The 14,428-nt window shown below is 55.8% G+C and overlaps 6 protein-coding genes across 6 annotated transcripts; 4 read left to right on the top strand and 2 right to left on the bottom strand.

The window, feature by feature from the left end:
* Positions 1-1,291: 1,291 nt before the first annotated feature.
* On the top strand, positions 1,292-2,901 carry J4E86_007836 (uncharacterized protein; the record flags this gene model as incomplete). The annotated part of the gene is made up of 3 exons (XM_051448351.1): positions 1,292-1,705; positions 1,757-2,224; positions 2,278-2,901. The coding sequence occupies 3 exons, from the start codon at positions 1,292-1,294 to the stop codon at positions 2,899-2,901; spliced, it is 1,506 nt and encodes a 501-aa protein (XP_051300618.1).
* Positions 2,902-4,395: 1,494 nt separating this feature from the next.
* On the bottom strand, positions 4,396-5,023 carry RPL11 (60S ribosomal protein L11; the record flags this gene model as incomplete). Its single annotated transcript, XM_051448350.1, has 3 exons — positions 4,396-4,552; positions 4,604-4,965; positions 5,021-5,023. The coding sequence occupies 3 exons, from the start codon at positions 5,021-5,023 to the stop codon at positions 4,396-4,398; spliced, it is 522 nt and encodes a 173-aa protein (XP_051300617.1).
* A 276-nt stretch (positions 5,024-5,299) lies between these two features.
* J4E86_007834 (uncharacterized protein) lies at positions 5,300-6,160 on the top strand (the record flags this gene model as incomplete). The annotated part of the gene is made up of 4 exons (XM_051448349.1): positions 5,300-5,332; positions 5,472-5,543; positions 5,596-6,001; positions 6,051-6,160. 4 exons carry the CDS (start codon positions 5,300-5,302, stop codon positions 6,158-6,160), a joined length of 621 nt encoding a protein of 206 aa, XP_051300616.1.
* Positions 6,161-6,865: 705 nt separating this feature from the next.
* On the top strand, positions 6,866-7,596 carry MPC1 (pyruvate transporter mpc1; the record flags this gene model as incomplete). Its single annotated transcript, XM_051448348.1, has 3 exons — positions 6,866-6,938; positions 7,085-7,157; positions 7,305-7,596. 3 exons carry the CDS (start codon positions 6,866-6,868, stop codon positions 7,594-7,596), a joined length of 438 nt encoding a protein of 145 aa, XP_051300615.1.
* Positions 7,597-7,745: 149 nt separating this feature from the next.
* J4E86_007832 (uncharacterized protein) lies at positions 7,746-11,426 on the bottom strand (the record flags this gene model as incomplete). The annotated part of the gene is made up of 1 exon (XM_051448347.1): positions 7,746-11,426. One exon carries the CDS (start codon positions 11,424-11,426, stop codon positions 7,746-7,748), a length of 3,681 nt encoding a protein of 1,226 aa, XP_051300614.1.
* Positions 11,427-11,685: 259 nt separating this feature from the next.
* On the top strand, positions 11,686-14,273 carry J4E86_007831 (DNA replication licensing factor MCM7; the record flags this gene model as incomplete). Its single annotated transcript, XM_051448346.1, has 4 exons — positions 11,686-11,734; positions 11,784-12,162; positions 12,209-14,126; positions 14,184-14,273. 4 exons carry the CDS (start codon positions 11,686-11,688, stop codon positions 14,271-14,273), a joined length of 2,436 nt encoding a protein of 811 aa, XP_051300613.1.
* Positions 14,274-14,428: the final 155 nt, after the last annotated feature.

Raw genomic sequence — 14,428 nt, 5'->3', positions numbered from 1 at the left:
AGCATGCGTTGTGCCTGGTCGTGCAGCAGACCCTGGGCGCACAATGCAGCAGCGCTCACATCACGACAGCGGCATTGATAGCTGCTTACAGCCAAGGCTTCTTGGATTGATCCAGATGGGCTGCTGATGAAGTGCGAGCGGGCGTGCGGATCCTTTATTCGAGTCGTTGCCAGCGGGCCATGGCGCGACCGAGCTTGCTCAAGGGCGGATCGGAGACACGCAGGTGCCGTGGTGTCTTGCTGTTGCTGTCTTGTCGGGACTCGATGTCGCCCTTGGACTCGACGAGAGGTGGGCCGCTATCAGAGCGGGGCGGCGCCTTCCCTCTCGTCTTGGAGGCTCCTTCCCGCCGCCATTGGTCGTCTGAGTTTGCTGCGCGCTTCCCGCAAGCTTAATCCGCCCTAGCGCCCACTCTGCGTGATGCACAGGCCCTGCACCCTTCAACCACTCACCGGCGACAACCACCATGTCGCGTTTTGCAGGCGTCAAACGTCTTGCATTCATTGGACGTCAGCCACTCAATGCCCTGCCGACCGCGACGCCAGCTCGCTGGACAGAGTTCGCTCCCGAGGGCACGAGGCGTGGGCATGGCTTTGTTCCTCGTTTTACCTATACCTCGGACGGCCCTCACAACGTCTGGAGGCGCAAGAGCAGACACGCACAACTGACCCATCCAACGGCCTTGCGAGGAAAACTGCCATTGCCACGCTGACTGACGGCATAAGCACCCTGTCAGATTTGCCCTTAAACCAAGCTCTTCGCGCTGCAGTGTCCAGGTCTGGATGCGCGTCGTTTGTAAATCGTCTATCGACTTCATCCGGGCGTCTATTTCTGGGCCACCACTCCCCTCCTCGCTCTGCGCGCCATTGGCATCCAGCTCGTCTCCCCACCCAGCCTATCAGACGCCCACCTGCAGTACTCCCAGCAGCCTTCCTCTAGGCGCCATACATTTAGAACGTTGTAAGTACCCGCCCGCTTTCCCATCGCAACCTTCTCCACCTGCTACCATCCGTGCTCCCCACTATCCAATCCTCGACCGTTCCCTCCTCGAAGCGCCCTGAGCCTAAAAGCCCAGCGCTTCGCCCATTGCTAGACCTCGTCTTTTCTCCAGCAGGTCTCTTATTGTAATACGTCGTGCGTCTTTTATCATTTGTCTCTCTTACCCTCTTGCGACTGGTCTAAGCTGGCCTGGATTTTGGTCGTCGTCGTCCTGTCTTACATTTCTACCTCTCTCTCCCGTCTCCACTACATGAAAGCCTCCAGCTTCCTCGAGTGAACCTTGGATTCTCTTAGAATGGCCGCCAACGATAAGAAGATTACCCAGATCACGATTGAACGACGAGGCTCCAAAGACTCCCTCGACGTCAGGACTCCACGCGCAGCACGCTTCGCCGAAGCAACATCAGTCTACTCGCCGGTTGATCCTCCTCGGTCGCCCATCGAGTACCCAACCAACCACTACAAGCCACAACCCCAGATCGCAGACACAGGCTTCGGCTACATGCAATCCGTCGAGATGGAGGAAACCGATCGGAGGTACCTTCCTCCACCAACCCCCAAAACCCCACTCAAGAGTGCATTGAAGTCGCCTGGCGCTCCGCCCCGGACGCCGGCCGGCGCAATGTCAATCATGAGCCCTACCTTCCGGGAAGAGCATCAGCTTGAGAAGCGGGAAGCCATGACCGACAAGGAGCAAGCAAAGGATTTGGTAAGTCTTCAGTCAGTCTTTCAGTCACATGCAGTTGCTAATAATGCATAGAAAATCAAGGTTCGCGTTCGACTAGCAAAGATCTTCCTACGGGGCATCAACTTTGCCTGCTCGCTCATCGTCCTTGCCATGGTCGCCAGTGCCTTTGCCATCTTCAACGCCACAAAGAACCTCGCACCAAGGAACAACCTTCCACCATGGGCCGATAACACCAAGGTCTGGCCTCAGATTCTTCTGCTGTCCATCGCCTGCGTCTCCCTCGTCATGTCTATCTTTGTCATCATCGCCTACTGGAGAGGAGGTCACCATCGAGCTGAAAAGGTTGCGGCATACTACACTGTCTTTGCTGTTGGATTCTTCATCTTTAGCATCGTCATGTGGGGTGTTGGTGCAGCCGTATTCAACCAAAGCAAAGCGCAGAACAACAACAAAGACATGTGGGGTTGGTCCTGCGTTGACAATAAGCGACGACATCTCTTCGAGGACGATATCGCCTACGGCCTTGTCTGCCGTCTTCAGGTAAGCACACTCTTCATGGTGGCAACGGAGAATGAATACTAACGCTTCATCAGAACTGGGCTCTCGTTTGCTGCATCATCGAAGTCGTAATCGAAGTTCTAGTCATTGCCATCTACGGCATCGTCTTCTACCGCTTCTGGTCTAAGCGCAAGCTCCGCAAGTCCATGGCCATGCGCGACCGTGCCCGTTCCGATCTCTACCTCGCCCAGCTTCGCTCGCAATCCGCACCCAACACCCCTGGCTTTGGTCCCATGTCTCCCCGCTCCGGCGGCTGGCGCCCACCTCCAGGTCACCCAATGTACGTTGACCCGCACTCTGCCGCTGAGGCTGGCGAGAGCGACAAGGTCCAATACGCCTACGCTCGCGAGATTGCTCAGCCCCAACCATTCACTCTCCAGGCACCGCCTATCAAGGTCACTGGTGCCACACCCAAAATCGAGCAAGATGGCTTCGACTCTGCACCCGCACGGACAGGCACCGTATCCCCACCACTGCCATCTCCAGGCTTCCAAGAAAGGAGGAACGAGCATGTTGCTGCTGCGCCGGGTGAACAGCAGTACGCTGCTGTTCCCATCCCCGGTGCTTACACACCGCTAGCATCGCCCTCATACCCACCTCCACAACAGCAACAACCCACAGGCTTTGACTTTGGCTCTTCAGTGACAGGTCAGCGATAAAGCCGTTGAGTTTGCTGCTTGAACGTGTGTTGTACTGTGGATTTAGCGCGCATCGTCACCTCTCCTTTCTCTTCTCAATCAATCTGGAATCTGGTTGCATGGTTTTCGCACAACGATATCAGGAAATGTACATTCTTCCACCCCTTTGAAGCGAGGCTTCGGCCGGGCTTTGTGTTTTCCTTTGTCTGTCTCTCCGTCTATCGCTAATCGGTGTTTTGGGATTGGGAATGTTTTTAAGATACCTTTGAAGTAAGAATGCCTCCTTACTACGCCTCTCGTTGTATATGACATGAGGGATGGGGGGTTGCTGCAGCAGAATGGAGCAGAATCAGATTTATTGTGATCTTTGAGAATGCCAGATGAAATACAAAGATCTTACCTTTCAAAACTTGAATTCCCGTATGCTTACGTTGTGACTGATTCATGTTGTATCTATACTACTACCATCATCCGCAACACTCGGCGAATTCTTTCGTGGAAAATCGCTGCCAACACGATGCACACAGCGCATGACCATCGAACCACTCTGTCATTCAACCCCAAACACCGCAAAACCACGCCTCACAGTCAACGTCAGCGACTACGCCACGCACACAACCCGAGCGTCTCGCCAAACTACTCCACCGTGACCCACGGCCGCAGGAGAGGTCTACGGGGCGCTCGCAGCCGCCCGGCCTGCTTTGCCGCAGGCACAGCGCGTGAACTGGTAATTGCGTAATCCGGTGGCTGAGCGTGAGATGAAGTGGACTGACGGGAGAAATGAGGGTGGTCATTGATGTAGACGGGAGTATTATGGCTGATATATATGATGGTGCTTGTGTTATTTCGGAAGTTATGTACATGCGCCGGACGAACGGTTTGTGTCTGTCAAAGAACTCAGATGTACAATAACGAGATGTTCATGAGATCGCGTTGAATGTTCAAGTCATAGCCCTTGTATGCGCGCCACTTGCAGGCTTGGGCGACGCCTGGATGTCTCGCGACGTTCTTGGTGGCGGGGATGCTGTACCGCACCTACTGTATATCCACGCGAAGATAAGCAAGTATGACGACATGTTTGGATCGCGCAGTTAGTCCTCAAATCTGCATTACGTGAGATGTGCGTCTAGACGTCTCAACCTTACAGTCATTCACACTTGTCCCGCACAGGCATGTAGATCAAGTGTGATGACATTCGAGTATCTTGGGGTACTAGTCGATCCTGTCATGTCAGTGCAACAACAGAACAGACACATCACATGCGACGACATCGAGCAGAGATGATCATACAATGGTTATGCGGAACATTCACCCAAGTGAAGCCTCCATTGTGTTTGTGATCGTAGACCCGCTCGTTAGAGACGAGGTCGCTCCATTGATAGGCCGCAAGTTCAATGCTTGCTCTTTTGTAAGATACATTCCAGGACTCCGTAGGACCGAACCCCCCGAGACCGAAAATGCTGGTGATCGTGCAAAATCTTCACTTCGTTCCTTTCCCCCAAACCGACGATACGTTTATCGGACGATACCCTCGAATCGGTTCTTGTACCACTTGACGGTCTCCTGTTGGTTGACCTTGTGGGAGGCGCCGATCTTGCTCTGGCACCGCCTGCGCTTGGCGACGCGCTCACCGGGGCGGGTCATGCAGACGTAGAAGTCCATACCGTAGATACTGCTCCAGTCAGCCAATGTCTCCCTCGCTCAGGATCCAGATTCCACATACCCAATGCTGGGGTCGTACTTGATACCCAAGTCGATGTGCTCGCTGATACCGAAACCGAAGTTGCCAGACTCTGAGAAGTTGCGCTTGCGGAGCTCGTACTCCTTGACCTTGAGACCACGCTCGAGGATCTCCTCGGCCTTGGGGCCACGGACGGTGACGTGGACAGCGATCTTTTCGTTCCTTCGGATACCGAAAGTGCGGACGGTGTAGCGGGCCTTGGAGTAGACGGGAGTTTGACCGGACAGCTGCTCGAGCACCTTGGCGGCACGAGTGAGACGATCACCAGACTCGCCGACGGAGATGTTGAGGACGAGCTTCTGGATGCGGAGCTCCCGCATGGGGTTGGAGGCCTTGGAGTCGGACTGTCATGGCTGTTAGTTTGCGCAGAGCAATTGGCGGTCGAGAATCGGTGCGTACCATGGTGATGACTGCGGAGGTTAGTAGTCGATGGGTGGGCTGTCGTGTCGCTGGTGTTGGAGTCGCAATTCTCAAGGCATTTTTGAGCGGAGGTGGCTTAAGCGAGCCAAGCCGCGGCGCACGTGCCAGGCTGCCAGAGCTCCGAACTGCAACTTCTATCGCGAACAGCCAGCAGCTCCATACGCCCCGCCTACCGCCAACACCAAGGGGATACTCTCTCAGAACTTTTACAAACCCTTCCCTGCATTTCAAGTCGTCCTCGGACGCGCATTACCAATCATGTCTGGCGCCGCAAACCGACAGGGAAAGATGGTAAGTAAATCCGCCCAGCAGCTCGAGTCTTTGACCTGAGAGAAGACGCGCATAGAAACTGACTGACGTCTGGTGATATAGCAAAATCTAGTAAGCGCTCCAGAATCCGCTCATAGTCGCATGCAACTTACAAGTTCAGATCAACTACCGCATGAAAGTTACACTCCAAGATGGTAGACAAATGGTCGGGCAGATGCTCGCATTCGACAAGGTCAGTGTCGCGTACCCTTTCTCTGCCTACTCTGCTAACTCCATCTCTGCAGCACATGAACCTCGTTCTCGCCGACACAGAAGAGTTCCGACGCACACGAAGAAGGGGCAAGGCCGCGCCCGGCGCAACCCAGCAGGTCACCGAGACTGAAGAGCGACGCGCAATTGGACTTACCATCATTCGTGGCGCGCACGTAATCTCATTATCTGTCGACGGACCACCGCCTGCCGACCCTGCCGCGCGACTTGGGAACGCTGGAGGATCAACTACTGCTGCGGCGCTGGCTGCGGGACCTGGTGTAGCGCGTCCTGCTGGACGTGGTCTCCCAGTCGGTCTTACTGGCCCAGCTCCTGGTGTTGGAGGTCCTGGTCCTGGTTTCGGAGGTGGCTTCCCAGGCGCACCTGGAGGCTTTGGTGGCCCGCCTGGTTTCCCAGGTCGTGGCGGACCTGGTGGACCACGTACGTTGCCCATGATCATAACTTGAGGAAGTTTGCTAACAAGCCATAGCCGGGTTCCCTCCCGCTGGTGGACCGCCTGGATTCGGAGCACCACCAGGCTTCGGAGGACCGCCCGGTTTCCCAGGTCGCGGTGGGCCTCCTGGTTTCGGTGGCAGGTAGACGCAGGACAACGAACGATCATGATGAAACATCACAGGAAAGATTTGGCATTGGACGATCGAACACGGCGCGTGCCTACATCGCACGTCTCAGGAGATACCTAGGAAAAGGACTAGACACACGTCCGACACATCGTAAGGGAGAAGTATCCCTAAGATGCGATGTGGTAGTGATTGCAAAAAGCACCAAAAGGGCAGCATACCAAGTTCGAGAGTGTACGGAAGTTTAGTTGGAGGGGCATCGAGCATACCACCGGGTTGAATGCAGAACAAGAATCAGTCACGTCAATTTGACCATGAGATTAGCTCCAATGACCCAAGTTTGACGTGCCTATATTGAAAGTCTTCGCCATAGTGAGCGACCATGTCAATTGCTTCATCCCCATCCCACACGACACCGGAGAACAAACAACGTGCAATTCGCCAGCTCTACTCGATCTAGCTCCTTGTGACACAGTCCATCCTATTTATTCCCTCGTATTTCCGGCCAGCATCACCGTGCACGTGATGTCTTTCCCGTTGTCGGAAGGCAGTCTGCGGTTCCCGCACCGTCCCTGTTGTTCGGCCCCCCAATTATCGCTTGGCACCCAACCTGTCCGTCGTGCGTCCGCAACTCGCAAACTGCGACAAACCGACCCACGAGAGCTTCCACGTCAAGCCGCCCACGCAACTCGGTCCTCGGTTTCCTCCCGGTAAATAAGTCAACATGGCCGCCGCGATCAAAGCCCTCAATGCGAAGATTCGCTCAAACAAGTACACGGATTACTTTTGCTCGACTCGTACGTTTACCTCGTTCGTCTCTTCGCGGGATTGCGCATTGCAAGAGCTTGGGACAAGGGCGCGATGGAGGATAGATCTGGAGATTTGACAGAGGAGTGATAGGAAAGGGAAGAGAAGAGAGAGTAGTGGGCTAACGCAAAGATAGATTTCTGGGGCCCGGCGAGTAACTTTGGTATCCCGATTGCGGCTATTGCGGACATGAGCAAAGATCCTGAGATGTACGTGCTGCCTCCTCCTCTTCACGACATTACTATGGCCAAACCACTTGAACAATACGCGACGCAACCCGCCCTCTTCCTATCTACACATCCTCCACCTGATTCCACCACACCCCTCCTCATAACATTCAGCTAACCCCACCCTAGCATCTCCGGCCGCATGACCGGCGCCCTCACCCTCTACTCCGGCACATTCATGCGCTACGCCATGGCAGTCACACCAGCCAACTACCTGCTCTTCGGATGCCACGCCATCAACTTCTCCTCGCAACTCGTCCAAGGGTACCGCTACCTCAACTACTGGAACTTCGGCGGCCGGGAAGCCAGCTTGGCAGGAAAAGCGGAACAAGCAAAGGACGGGGCGATGGGTATGGTGGGAAAGGCGGAGCAGAAGCTTGAGAAGGTTGCGGAGGACGTTAAGGGCGTTATTCCGAAATAAAGGAATGGGACGACAGAGTATACCGAGTTGAGAGGGGATGCATGCGTGAGCTTGTGTATGAATGGATATACATACTTTTCGCAAACCTACTATGATACAACTTCTGTTATGCTGGACCAAGATCTACACCACTACTATGTACACATTGATTACATGAGACTGCTCCTCCCTCCAATCTCCGTTCCACCCTGGCCATTCGGCAAATCTCCATCTCGCCCATCAACAAACTCTCTGTAAATCTTCTCGAGACGCATCCGCTCTTGAGCCGAGATACTGCTACGTCCGCTGGAAAGAGACGACTCAATGTGCTTCCATTGGATCTGCGGATCCTTCCTCTCACCCCCGTCTTCTTGTTCTTTAGTCGCCCTGTCCTCGTCTTCTCGCTGCGACGAGCCATCAGAACGCTGGAGCTGCTTCTGCTTCTTGCGTAGAGCTTGTAGAGCCGCGATTTTCTGAGCAATCATGGCGCGCTCGGTGAGTTGGGCGGAAGTGGCTAAGGCAGAGGTAGATGTAGATGAAGGGTCGTCGCCGTAGCGGAAGTAGGAGAAATCTGGGATACCCTTCTCTTTACCGTTGCTACTACCGCTGCTTCCATCTTTCTTGTGATCTATCTTCGAGGGGTCGACGTCTCCGAGCACGTCGTGGATGGCTTCCAGTTGGGCGTTGTATACCACAGCTTGGAGATCGGCGCCGGAGTAGCCTTCTGTTCGCATTGCTATTTCGCGGAGATTCTCGCCTTCCTGTCCGTCGCCTAGGAGGCTGGGTGCGAGGTGTAGTTTGCGTGTTACGGCACGTAGGATGTCGATGCGCTCTTCTACGTCTGGCATATCACATAGCAGTGATTTGTCAAGACGACCGGGGCGGAGGAGCGCAGGATCGATCAGATCGGGGCGCGACGTAGCAGCTAAGACGTAGACACCTGAAAGACCTTCCGCTCCGTCCATCTGGGTGAGAAGTTGGTTGACCACACGATCTGTTACACCCGTTGAGTCGTGTCCACGTTTCGGTGCGATACTGTCGAATTCATCGAAGAACAAAACGCAAGGTCGCGCTGCTTCTGCGCGTTCGAAAAGATCACGGACAGACTTTTCAGAGGCACCAATGTACTTGTTGAGGATTTCAGGTCCTTTGACTGAGATGAAGTTCAGGCCGCACTCGCCTGCTACGGCGGATGCGAGGAGAGTCTTGCCGCAACCTGGGTAGCCGTACAGGAGTAGACCTGATCGGAGACGTAGTGGGCATTTTGCGAAGATGGGTGCGTAGGTTGTAGGGTATTGAAGGGTCTCTAACAGAACTTGTCGTGTTGTATGAAGACCGCCGATGGAATCCCATTTCGTGGTGGAGGATTGAAGAGTGACATTTCGCAGGGAAGCGGGCGTGAAGCCAGAGAGAGCCTGTGTGTAGTCGTCCCGTGTAAGAGAAACAGTAGGGGCGGTTGATGTAACTGAACGAATCAATGCCTCGTTACGGGCACGCGATGTGAGTAGCACAAGATCGCCAGGCATGTAGCCGTCTGTCTGGCCAGCGAGGTCGAGGAAGTCAATGGAGGTGTCGATGGTGAAGGCGTAATCCTCAGAGGGTTGCTGTGGTATGCTATCAGTGCTAGGGTGACTGCGGTGAGCGGTACTGGGTCGACTGGTGGATGGAGATGGCGGGAAAGCATGGCCATTGGGCTCCTTCGACTGCTCTGTTTTGGCGTCCTTGAAAGCAAGCATCTCAAGGACCTTCCTTCTACCGTCTTTGTTGGGCGCTTTGAGACTGACAATCTCGCGGACAATGTGTCCGCCAACGATGACATTGTTCAGCGCCTCTTTGCCTTGCGCAGTTGCTAGCAGGACTACACCAGAGTCCATGGAGCAGTATTGCCTGACGATGTTGATCAGACACTCGCTAACATGCCGACTCCGTCCGTTCTCGTTGCCAACTTGAAGTTCAGTCTCTACAGGGCAAAGCTTGTCCAAGTCGTCAAGAATGACTACTGCATTCCCACCGCCTCTTGCCCCCCATGAGGCAGAAGCGAACAATCTGTTCAGAGTCTCCTTGATAGTCGCGACTCGCGTCTCATCTGTTACAAGTTTGCGGCAGGGGAAATAGATGGTGTTGAATAGATACTCGGTCCGCAGCTGATGGGCGAGCAGTTGAGCGCATTGTGACTTTCCTGCCCCGAGGCCACCTGTGAGTAAGACGGAAGAGTTGTGCGTCAGGTGTGATCGTAGTTGCTGAATGAGAGGGTCTATGCCAACCAGGTTCGCAGGCGTCTGCGGTAGCGGGTCACCTTGCTGCCAGCCCTTGGCCCAGCTTGTTGGCGTTGGCACCTCTTGACCTAGCTCAAGTGGTGGCTTCCTCTCCGGGAAGAGCACCCATGAGACTCCGGCTGTCGATGATGGCGGCTCAAACCTTACAATGCCTCCTTGCCAACCAAGCTCGGAGTCCTTCACAGAAGGCAGGATCATTCCGTCTGTAAGTGGCCCGTCCAGGAGTCCGTTCTTCTTTCCGTATGTTGTCTTGATCTTCTGTATGGCATTTTCCTGGTCCTGCTTGGACTCACCGCCAAACTTCAACGACGCATTGACCTGTGATGCAATGGTAGAAAAGGGGATGATCTTGACAGACTTGACGACAGGTTCCCTTGATTCTTTCGTACCTTGCGGTTTCATGGCCGGCGGCTTGGGCGTTTGAGCTGGGGCACCTTCGATCCGGACAAGACCGCCCACAAAGTTCTCGAAGCCCAGAACTCTGCAGAGATCGGTTGAAAGCGCCACATGTCGACTATCCGGCGCGTCCTCCCATGCTATGATCTTGGCGACCACGCGCGTTGCGGGCTTCTCCTGCTCCTGCTCTTTGGACATGTCCACGGGCTCCTGTAGCCCGGCGGGCTTGATGATTGACACGGAGACCCAGTTGGCGCCTCTGAGAGCCTTGGTGAGGAGTACCTCCTTGTCTACCCATACCTTCAGGCCGTCGGCGTCTGCGTCCTCTTCCTCGTCGAACCACTCTTGGGCGACACTGCGATCAACTCCACGCAGGAAGATGACGCCTTTGCTCGCGGCATCCTCGCGACCGCTGCGCCGCCGGACTGTGCTTGCCGTGCTCTTTCCGCTCTTCCTCGACGCAGCACCTACACTTCTGCTTTCGCGCGTCGAGCTCCTTTCCTTTTGCCGTGTCTTGGGCGCAACGATGACCTCGGCGTCGGGCGAGATCTTGACGAAGAGTGAGGGGTTGGGCGGTGCGGGCGCGATGGAGGTGACGGTGATGTTCGCCGTGGTCGTGGGAGACAGGTGCAGCGTGAGAGGATGCGGCGACTGGGCCTGGGGGTTCGGGAGCGCGCGTATCTGAGAGAGGAAGTTCAACTCCAAGAACTGGGCGTGCAGCTCTATCATCTCCCAATCAACAGGGGTCAATGGCTCGATGTTGATGGTATGCGCCTGTGGAGGATCCAGATGCAGCAGTATGCCCACCTTCTGGCCCTCTTGGAGCCCGATCAACCTGGCGAAGGTGGCATCCACCTCGACTGCTGGCAGGTCCTGTTGGCTGACTGCCGGGCTGCCTCTCAGGCCATCTCGTCCGACGACAGGCGCGATGCGGCGCTTGCTCTGCATGCCCGTCCATCCTACAAAGACCGACTTGGGCGCGGCATTCCTGTTGTCCGACGCACCCGGTGGGGGAGGCTGGCGGTACGTGAGCTCGACGACGACATTCTGGGCGACGGTGTTGGCGTTGACGAGCACGGAGACGAGCGAGGACGGGAGGTTGACCAGGCAATTCTTCAACGACTGCTGCAGGGCAACTTCGGCCTGGACAGCATTGCCGGCGGGCTTCTTGGGCGGCATGGCGGCGAGGGTGGAGGAGTGAATGGCGGTGCTGCTGTCGGTGTCGCAGGCCGCCTACCTCGAGCTCTCCACGCGGGCCGAGGTCGAGGTGCAGGGCGGCGGCGGTGCCCCAAAGCGGTGCTAGTCGCCGGGCGTGGGAACGCGGGTCGACGCGCCTCAGAGCTGCAACGCGACCAGCCCCAATTTTGCTACCGCGCATCCCTCCCCGCTGCATCAACCCTCGACGACGACCCCGACCCCGACACCAGCCCCAGACACCATGGCGCTCCTTACCACGAGTGCGCCCGTCAACTACGACGAGCAGGAGGGTGTGTGTGCACGCGCAAAACACTGAAACCCCCAGCTAACACCCGCCAGCCGCCTTTGTTGACTTCCTCAAAAACTACAAATCAGCCTCGACCGACGCGGCCGACCAGCTCCAGGGCCTGAACATCAGCGGCAATGGCGACGAGGAGTACGACATGGTGGACGACTCGGACGACCCTGCGCCCAACCGAGCCCAGTCCCGCGCCAAGTCGAAGCTCAAGTACATGGACCAACTCCAAGACGTAGCGAACCGCGTGCGCGACGAGATCCAGATAGACCTCAACGACGTGGAGGCCTACGAGAAGGCGACCTCAGACGACGAGCACAACTACCGGCTGGTCGAGTCCATCGAGCGCAATGCACACCACTACATCGAGATCTTCTCGCGCGCAGTCGACAAGTGCCTGCCCGCACCCACCAGAGAACTAGAGTACGGCCCCGTGACATCCTGCTCAGGCTGAGACTAACAGCACCAGTTTCAAAGATGATGTCCTAGACGTGATCATGACGCAGCGCTCGAAGCGCAACGAAAGACAGCAGGAGATGCAGGGAGTCGACGACAACGCACAGGCTGCGCCCGAGACCATGTTTCCTCCTGCCTTGACGAGACGATACACGCTCAACTTCAGGCCCAGGATACCGTCTGGTTCCAGCAGCCAGCGCAGCATGAAGGCGCTGGCTGTCCGCAACGTGCGAGGAGAGCACCTGGGCCATCTCATCACAGTCCGTGGTATTGCAACCAGAGTGTCGGACGTCAAGCCTGCTGTGCAGGTCAACGCCTACTCTTGCGATCGCTGCGGAAGTGAAGTTTTCCAGCCCGTGACCACCAAGCAGTTCACCCCGCTCGTCGAGTGCCCGTCCGACGACTGCAAGAGCAACAAGACCAAGGGCCAGCTCTTCCTTTCTACGCGCGCCTCCAAGTTCCTGCCTTTCCAAGAAGTCAAGATTCAGGAGATGGCGGACCAAGTACCCGTGGGTCATATTCCCCGGCAATTAACCATCCACTGCCACGGCGCGCTTGTCAGGCAGATCAACCCCGGAGATGTCATCGATTGTGCTGGTATCTTCCTCCCCACGCCCTACACTGGATTCAAGGCCATCCGGGCTGGTCTCCTTACCGACACATACCTCGAAGCACAATATGTCATGCAGCACAAGAAGGCCTACGACGACATCGTGCTTGCTCAACCAACTCTCCGACGGATGAACGAGCTTGAGAGGACTGGTCAGCTGTACGAGTACCTATCGCGATCCATTGCACCTGAGATTTTCGGTCACGTCGATGTCAAGAAAGCTCTTCTGCTCCAGCTCATTGGTGGTGTCACAAAGGAGGTCGGCGACGGCATGCGCATCCGTGGTGACATCAACGTCTGCTTGATGGGTGACCCCGGTGTGGCCAAATCCCAATTGCTCAAGTACATTACCAAAGTAGCACCTCGTGGTGTCTACACTACTGGTCGTGGTAGCAGTGGTGTTGGTCTCACCGCCGCTGTCATGCGCGACCCCGTCACTGATGAAATGGTGCTTGAAGGAGGCGCCCTCGTCTTGGCTGACAACGGCATGTGCTGTATTGATGAATTTGACAAGATGGACGACAGCGACCGAACGGCGATCCACGAGGTCATGGAACAGCAAACCATCTCCATCAGCAAGGCTGGTATTACAACCACTCTGAATGCCCGCACATCAATCCTCGCAGCCGCTAACCCATTGTACGGCCGCTATAACCCTCGTCTCTCGCCGATTGAGAACATCAACCTTCCTGCTGCGCTTCTCTCACGTTTCGACGTCCTGTTCCTCATCCTTGATACCCCTGCGCGAGACTCTGATGAAGAGCTGGCACGCCACGTCACCCACGTGCACATGCATAACGCTCACCCTGAAGCCCCTGGCGGCATCATCTTCAGCCCGGCCGAAGTACGACAATGGGTTGCTCGCGCGCGATCATACCGACCAACTGTGCCAAAGGAGGTTTCGGATTACATGGTTGGTGCCTATGTGCGCATGCGTCAACAGCAAAAGCGCGACGACGGTAACAAGAAGGCCTTTACCCACACCTCGCCGCGTACACTGCTTGGTGTACTCCGTCTTGCACAGGCTCTGGCGCGTCTGCGGTTCGCCGAACAAGTCATCTCGGAAGATGTAGACGAAGCTCTCCGCCTTACCGAAGTCAGCAAGGCCAGTTTGTACGCCGATGAGAACCGTGGGATTGATCACACTCCAAGCAGTAAAATCTACCACCTCATCAAGTCCATGGAGGCGAGCGGTGCTGCTGCTGTCGGTGATGGCACCAGGGGTGAACTCGATCTTCGCAGAGTTAGGGAAAGAGTCCTGGCCAAGGGCTTCACAGCCGATCAGTTCGAGCAGGCTATTGACGAGTACTCCATGCTTGACGTAAGTACCATCGCCCCAACGTTTGAGTTTATGCACGATGCTAACGCTTTTTGACAGGTCTGGCAAACAACCGGAGAGGGCACAAGGCTTGTGTTCATCGAGGCCGGTCTGGAAGATGAGGATATGGATGCCGATAACGACTTCTAAAGCATGGGAGGGAAGCGGTGGCAGAGGATGTAGATGTATCTGGTTACGGCGTACCAAGGCGTTGGATATCCGAACGACGCTTAGCGCGCGTCTATTTTGCTTGCAGCAGCTTCGCATAGAAATTCCAATGAAGCAACGATGTACAAATTCGTCTT

The sequence above is a fragment of the Alternaria arbusti genome (genome assembly GCF_024043155.1).
Source record: "Alternaria arbusti strain BMP 1465 chromosome Unknown scaffold_11, whole genome shotgun sequence".
Taxonomy (NCBI): Eukaryota; Fungi; Ascomycota; class Dothideomycetes; order Pleosporales; family Pleosporaceae; genus Alternaria; species Alternaria arbusti.
Note: the sequence above shows the minus strand (reverse complement) of the source record. Positions and strands in the feature narration are given on the sequence as shown.